The 7,425-nt window shown below is 45.8% G+C and overlaps 1 protein-coding gene across 1 annotated transcript in view; it reads left to right on the plus strand.

The window, feature by feature from the left end:
* The window catches only part of SKAP1 (src kinase associated phosphoprotein 1), a 280,237-nt gene extending 273,065 nt beyond the window's left edge, over positions 1 to 7,172 (plus strand). Inside the window, exons 12-13 of the mRNA XM_032319898.1 lie at positions 3,893 to 4,001; positions 6,781 to 7,172. Of these exons, the coding sequence (XP_032175789.1) occupies positions 3,893 to 3,994 (102 nt within the window). The 3' untranslated portion in view covers positions 3,995 to 4,001; positions 6,781 to 7,172. The remainder of the gene's footprint in view (positions 1 to 3,892; positions 4,002 to 6,780) is intronic.
* Positions 7,173 to 7,425: the final 253 nt, after the last annotated feature.

The following is a 7,425-nucleotide window of genomic DNA, read 5'->3' on the forward strand; positions in this document are numbered from 1 at the left end:
TGGCGTTCCAGCAATATGCTAAGCTGAAGGCAACGCTATGAGAAAACTTGAGGCAGAAACTGCCCTAACTTCAGTGTTGGAAAATGAGCAGTAACATAACTCGTATGGAGAGGAGCTTCAAACATCCTGACAGCCAGAGGCTCTGGGTAATTTGACAAGAGCTCTGGGTAATTTCCCACAAGGCAGCGCGGACTGTGGGGAGAAGTTGGCCTGGGAGAGAGTGGAGGCATGAGAAGGTGTGGGGAGACAGTGGGCTGGGTGGTAGACACACGCAGTTATTTAAGACTGGCTCTTCAAAGGTAATTCCCTGTTCTTTTTAGAATCAGCTCAGCCTCACTTGGCATAGCATTTGAGACTCTCTGCGTGGTATTTAGGGAGCCATCTGGGGACACTGTCTCCAAAGGCAGCTGCTCTCTTCCTGCCACAACTACTTCCATCACCAGGGGAGTGTATTGGAGTTAGCTGAAACTAAGTCTGCTCAACTAAAAGAATAAATCTCACTGCTCCCTTCATTTCTTTATAACCTCATTTAGCAAGTGTTTTTTGGCCCCTGTCTGTGCCGGCTACCATGCTGAGTGCTGGGAGTAGAGCAGCAAACAAGACCAACAAAGCCCCAGCCCAGCTCTCACAGGACTTTCCACCTAATGACTGGCAGTGAGACAAAGACAGCAGATACGCAGCATCAGGATGAACTCACTTCCAGGAAAGCACACGGCACAGTACACAGTACGTAGCTGCAGCCCCCCACACAAGAGAGTGGCAGAGAGAAGCTTCTAGAGAGTCTAGAGAAACCCAGGAATTGAGATCTGAAGGCTGCTTAGGAGTGAGCCCCTGAAAGGGAGAACAGAAATAGAAGCCAAACAGGCAGAGGAAAGGCTCCAAGGTAAGAGAGCCTGTGGCCCAGGGGAGTAGCGGAGACAAATTTCTGTTTTGCTAAGGGTCCACTAAATGACAATGCTGAACAGGGAACAGGACCAGCTCATGCACAGCCTTGTCCACCTTACTAAGACATTGACTGGAGGCAGTGGGAACCCATTTAAAGGTTTCAAGCAGAGAAGTTATTTTTTTTTTAAGATTTTCATTTATTTATTTGACAGACAGAGATCACAAATAGGCAGAGAGGCAAGCAGAGAGAGAGGAGGAAGCAGGCTCCCTGCTGAGCAGAGAGCCTGACACGGGGCTCGGTCCTGGGATCACGACCTGAGCCGAAGGCAGAGGCTTTAACCTACTGAGCCACCCAGGCATCCCAGAGAAGTGATTTTATCAATGTGCATTAAAGTGATTCTGGCTTCAGAGAAAGACTATATTAGAGGGGAACAAGAATGGAGATACAGAAATGAGCTTGGAGGGTGTTTCTGTAGTCTTCATGAAAAAACGACAGTGACATGATTAGGATATTGGGAATGGAGACAAGTGGACGGATTCCAGTAATGCTCTGAAAAGAGAATCAACAGAACTCAAGGACTGACCAGAAGAGGAAGGTGCAACTGGAAACAACTTTGAGTTTCTGGCTTGATTAACTTGAGTGCATAATAGTGCTACCATCCACTGAGATAAAGTGCCCAGGAGGCAGAGCTGGTTGGGGGTAGGAATGGAGACAGAGGCAGGATGATGGCTTAAATTTAGGATATGCTGAGTTTGAGCAGCTTAGCGGACATGCACTTGGGTATTGGGATCCAACACTTAGATCTCCGCTGGAGCTGTGGTTATGAGTCCTTTACATGGTGGCTAGAGCACCGAGGTCTATCAGATTGCTCAAGGAAAGTGCATCAAGTCAGAAGAGGGCCAGAAGAGGTGGGAGGTTGACAGGCACATCAGTAACGACAGGCAGGACATAGGAGCCCCAGAGTGGGGGCAAATAGAAAGGGAATGATAGGGTGTAAAAGAAGGGGCGATTACAGGGTTGGGAGTGGGGGGCCTTGAATGCAGAAGAGCTTTTCAGAAGCACAGCAGATGTTAAACACTGTGGGACTGCTTCTGAAAGCACTAAAAAATATTTTCATTCTTTTGAAGGAAGTAAAATTTAGGAATACACGGGGAATATCACTTATTCTAGTTCAACTGCATTTGGGGTACCATGAAGCTGTCTTTTTACATACTTGGCTATTGAATTTTACTATTTAAAAAAAAAGAAAGCGGGGCGCCTGGGTGGCTCAGTGGGTTAAGCCGCTGCCTTCGGCTCAGGTCATGATCTCAGGGTCCTGGGATCGAGTCCCATATCGGGCTCTCTGCTCAGCAGGGAGCCTGCTTCCCTCTCTCTCTCTCTGCCTGCCTCTCCGTCTACTTGTGATTTCTCTCTGTCAAATAAATAAATAAAATCTTTAAAAAAAAAAAAAAAGAAAGAAAAAAGAAAAGAAAGAAAGAAAGCCAGGTTGGTGACACAATAAAATTCCAGGTCAACTGGTTATCCTTCTTTTCCTTTGGATAGCCTATCTCCTCCCCTCCTCCAGCTCTGCCTCCCGACTCTCCCAGCAGAGGACCTCTTTTCACCTTCAAAAAGAAAAGAGAAGCCATCAGAAGTGTTAACTTCTGTTAACTTCAGCCACCAAATGAGGAAGGTACCTGTATTGACAATCATCCCTCCTTCCCATTAAAGCGCAGGAGGCGTCCCTCCTCTGCTTTAAAACTCTCTCTCATCTTGTATACATAAGAGCATCTTGTGGGCACCTATGTCCTGCCTGTCATTACTCTTGTCAACCTACCACCTCTTCTGGGGAGAATCTGATGTTTAGAGCACCTACTACACATCAGACATTTCTATTCCCACAACAGAGGGGAGAGAGGATGTCATCCCTACTCTTCCAGAAAAGGAAGTTAAAGCCAGGTGACAGTAAGGCCCCACAGCCATGGTTGAAGACTATCCCTGGTTACATGCCCTATAACACTTCCTCTCTCTCTTTCTTTCTTTCTTTCTTTCTTTCTTTCTTTCTTTCTTTCTCTTTCTTCCTTCCTTCCTTCCTTCCTTCCTTCCTTTCTTTCTTTCTTTGTTTTTAAAGATTTTATTTATTTATTTAACCTAGAGAGAGATCACAAGTAGGCAGAGAGGCAGGCAGAGAGAGAGGGGGAAGCAGGATCCCTGCTGAGCAGAGAGCCCGATGCGGGGCTTGATCCCAGGACCTTGGGATCATGACGTGAGCCAAAGGCAGAAGCTTAACCCACTGAGCCATCCAGGGGCCCCCGCTTTATTTCTTGGAGGAGCGGTTCTGTGGAGTCTGATGTAATGTAAATGTCTCTAATGTAAATGGAACCTGACATTTAGAGCACCCACTGTGCGTCAGACATTTCTATTCCCACAACACAGGGGAGAGATGATATTACCCCTCCTCTTCCAGAGAAGGAAGTTAAAGCCAGGACAACGTAAGGTCACGCAACTATTTAATGACCAAGTGGGGACTGGATCCCAGTCTGTCTGACTCCAAAGCCCATTACTCTATGCTATAAGCTCCTTGGGAGCAAGCAGTGCTCTGATTCATCATTATACATCTCATGGGAACTCAAACAGCACTTTGCACATGGACAGTGCTTGGTAAATATTATTGATTTGAACTATGACCTGACTCCCTGAATATCTTTAGTGCTGTGGCATTTAGGATGTGCCCAACTTTGTCAGAAGAAGCCATTCCACTCTGTTGATAAAAGACGTGCTCTTTGGGTTCAGCAATGGCATCAAATGTACTAAATGTAGACAGGCAGATGGAAACATGAAGGTAGAGTTTGCTTTCTTCCTCCAGGAGATTTTTTTTTTAATTTAATAATCCCATCAGGAGTGTTAACAAGTCATACTGCCGTCAACAAAGAAACCACCCAACATAATCTCCCGCGCAGTTACCATCAGAGATTAACGGAAATAAGACTGCATTCCAACTGAAACCACCCTCTTTTCATTTTTCAGGAGTATAACGTGTATGGCTGGTGGGTTGGAGAACTGAACAGCCTCATCGGTATTGTTCCAAAGGAGTATCTCACCACTGCCTTTGAAATGGAAGAAATATGAAGCCCAGGTATCAAAACGATGGCCAGTAAATCCATTGGTCATGCCTTCCTCTCTCTGTGAGGGATAGGAGAAGCCAGTGGAGTGGCTTTTCCTTACTTCCACAAGCGACACTAACGATTTACCACTGAAAGGTGGTGAAGCTGGAGTTGTTTTTCCTAAACTGGGGAACTGTGTCAGTTAGGATTAGGTTCAACAACATGTGAAAGGAAACTCAAAAAAAAAAAAAAAAAAAAAAAAATATTTAATTAACATAGAAATTTCTTTTGCTCAGGGTGCCTGGGTGGCTCAGTGGGTTAAGCCTCTGCCTTTGGGTCAGGTCATGGTCTCAGGGTCCTGGGGTCAAGCCCCGCATCGGGCTCTCCCCTCAGTGGGGAGCCTGCTTCCTCCTCTCTCTGCCTTCCTCTGCCTACTTGTGACCTCTCTCTGTCAAATAAATAAATAAAATCTTTAAAAAAAAAAAAAAGAAATTTCTTTTTGAAAAAAATCTGGAGATAAATGATCCAATGCAACCAGTTTCCAGATATCTTCTTTTTTTGCTCCACTGTATGGGGGCAACATTCCAAAGCTTACCCTTATGGCCCTAGATGGAGGCTCCGACTCCAGCGATCATGTCTCTACACCCTACCCAGCCAGAAAGATAAAAATGAAAGGAGAAGGGCACACCCACTTGTTTTAAGGACATTTCTTACATTCCATTGGCCAGAACTTGAGACAGACAGACTTATTCTAGGTGGAACCTGTGTCCAGCTTAAAAGTGGAGAGGGGAGAGGGTTCACTAATAAATTAAAAAGGGGAAAATGAATATTTGGGGATAACTAGGAATTTTTGTCACAAGGATGGGTCTGACTTTCTTTATCCTCAGTTCTCAAAGCCAGAGCACCATTTTCCCAGGTATTACGGGAATAGGGTTGGCCAAGACTAGGAATCCAGTATGAGGATTCCTATAGAACATAATCAAATTTACCTTCAGGTAATAAAGAATATGGCTCGCTTTTTATGAGAAAGAACCACATCAGAGAACAGCGGAGGGAGTGCCTCCTTTGGGTGGGTAGCGTTGGTGCCCAGTGGATTTTGTTTAGAATTAGGATGGTGACGGAGGGCACCCAAGGCTAGCATGATGTCTCTAGCTCCTTCTTCTGGCCTGAAATGGGAGCAGCCTTTACTGCTGGGGGGTGAAGGATGACTTGCCTGATGGTGACACAAACTATCCTTGGAATCTTCCAGACCGGGGCCCACTCTAGTGTCAGCCGCAGCTGAGTGGATTCATTTAGGAGGATACATAAGTATAGATCTTACTCTGCGATGCCCTTGTACAACCAGAAAGCACCAGCTTAAGCCTGTTGCTCAAGGTTTGACTTTATGACGTTCCTAGTAAGGATTCCATTTCCTGGCCATGAACGCAGAAGCAATGGAATTTTTCTGTCAAATCTAATATAGTTACTCTACTTCACTTTGTCATTGGCTTATTGACACAACTGTTTATCTCTCTCTCTCTTTTTTTTTAATATTTTATTTATTTATTTGACAGAGAGAGAGAGAGATCACAAGGAGGCCAAGAGCAGGCAGAGAGACAGGGGGAAGCAGGCTCCCCTCCGAGCAGTGAGCCTGATGCGGGGCTCGATCCCAGAACCCTGGGATCATGACCTGAACCGAAGGCAGAGGCTTAATCCATTGAGCCACCCAGGTGCCCGTTTATCTCTCTTTGACCCAACAATTCTACAGCTAGGAATTAATCCTATAGCTACACTTGCACACATGCAAAAGGATTACACAAAGGGGCCTGGCTGGCTCGGTCAGTGGAGCGTGTGATTCTTGATCTCGGGGTTGTGAGTTTGAGCCCCATGTTGGGTGTAGAGATTAATCAAAAATAAAATCTTAGGGGTGCCTGGGTGGCTTAGTGGGTTAAAGCCTCTGTCTTCGGCTTGGGTCATGATCCCAGGGGCCTGGGATCAAGCCCCACATCGGGCTCTCTGCTTGGCAGGGAGCATGCTTCCTCCTCTCTCTGCCTGCCTCTCTGCCTAATTGTGATCTTTGTCTGTCAAATAAGTAAATAAAATCTTAAAAAAAAAAAAGATATACACACAAGGCTACTTGTCTATAATAGCAAACCACTAGAAAGAGACCTGGCCAAGTAACTATAATACATTCATGGAATTAAATACTATGCAACAATAAAAAAAAGAAAAAGAAGGTCTCAGCACAATTATTGGTAAGAAAGAAAAAAAGGCAGCAAAGAAAGGTAGGCCTTCTCATAGATTTATGTAAGAAGGGAGTCTCCAAGGGCACCTGGCTGGCTCAGTCCATACAGCATGCAACTCTTTTTTCTTTTTTCCTAAAGATTTTATTTATTTATTTGACAGAGAGAGATCACAGGTAGGCAGAGAGGCAGACAAAGAGAGAGGAGGAAGCAGGCTCCCGGTTGAGCAGAGAGCCCGATGCGGGGCTCGATCCCAGGATCCTGGGATCATGACCTGAGCCAAAGGCGGAGGCTTTAACCCACTGAGCCACCCAGGCACCCCAGCATGCAACTCTTGATCTCAGGGTCATGAGTTCAAGTCCCATGTTGGGTGTAGAGCTTACTGGAAAAAAAAGGTGGGTGGGAGTCTTCAGTTGTTTCTGTGTAGAAGATCTATCTGGAAGGACAGAGAGAGACAATAGCACTGGTTGCCTCCAAGCACAAGTCCATGACTGGGTGGATAGGACAGAGACACTCTTTACTTTGTGCCCTTTTATGCCATCTTTGTTTTGAATCATAAAAGCAAATTTATGTATTTTTCCTCCTTTAGGACCCATATCCTTTCCTCTGGCCTGCCGTTATGAAGAAAACAATCATCAGGAGTTTCTATTCCCTACCCCAGCCACCCCACCAACCCCACGGACTCTTCTCTTTACTGATGAGACCCAAGTCTCTGATACCTGGTAGTTATTGAAAACCGCCAGTGAGACGAGTGGAAAAAGGCACAGTCAGCAGATCTGTTAATACACCTGCCTTGTCATAGCTCATCCCACCTTTTTTTTTTTTATCCTTCCTTTAAACATGTCCACACATCCACTTCTGCCTTCTCCCCAGGCTTGTCACAGAGAAGGTAAGAGCAGAGGAAAACTTTGGAGGAGGAAGTTGCTAGTTGTTTCGTCTGATTAGAAAAGCATAAATAAACTTCATACTTGGTTCCTAGAAGTGTGTGATAGTGTCACATTGTTTTTTTGCAGTGGTCTCAAAAAGGCTGGTTCTGGCTGGGCCTTCCTGCCACCTCCAGGCAAAGCAGAAAAGGATAGCCTGGGGCGCCTGGGTGGCTCAGTGGGTTAAAGCCTCTGCCTTTGGCTCAGGTCATGATCCCAGGGTCCTGGGATCGAGCCCCACATCGGGCTCTCTGCTCCGTGGAGAGCCTGCTTCCTCCTCTCTCTCTGCCTGCCTCTCTGCCTACTTGTGA

Source organism: Mustela erminea, chromosome 18, assembly GCF_009829155.1.
Source record: "Mustela erminea isolate mMusErm1 chromosome 18, mMusErm1.Pri, whole genome shotgun sequence".
Classification (NCBI taxonomy): Eukaryota; Metazoa; Chordata; class Mammalia; order Carnivora; family Mustelidae; genus Mustela; species Mustela erminea.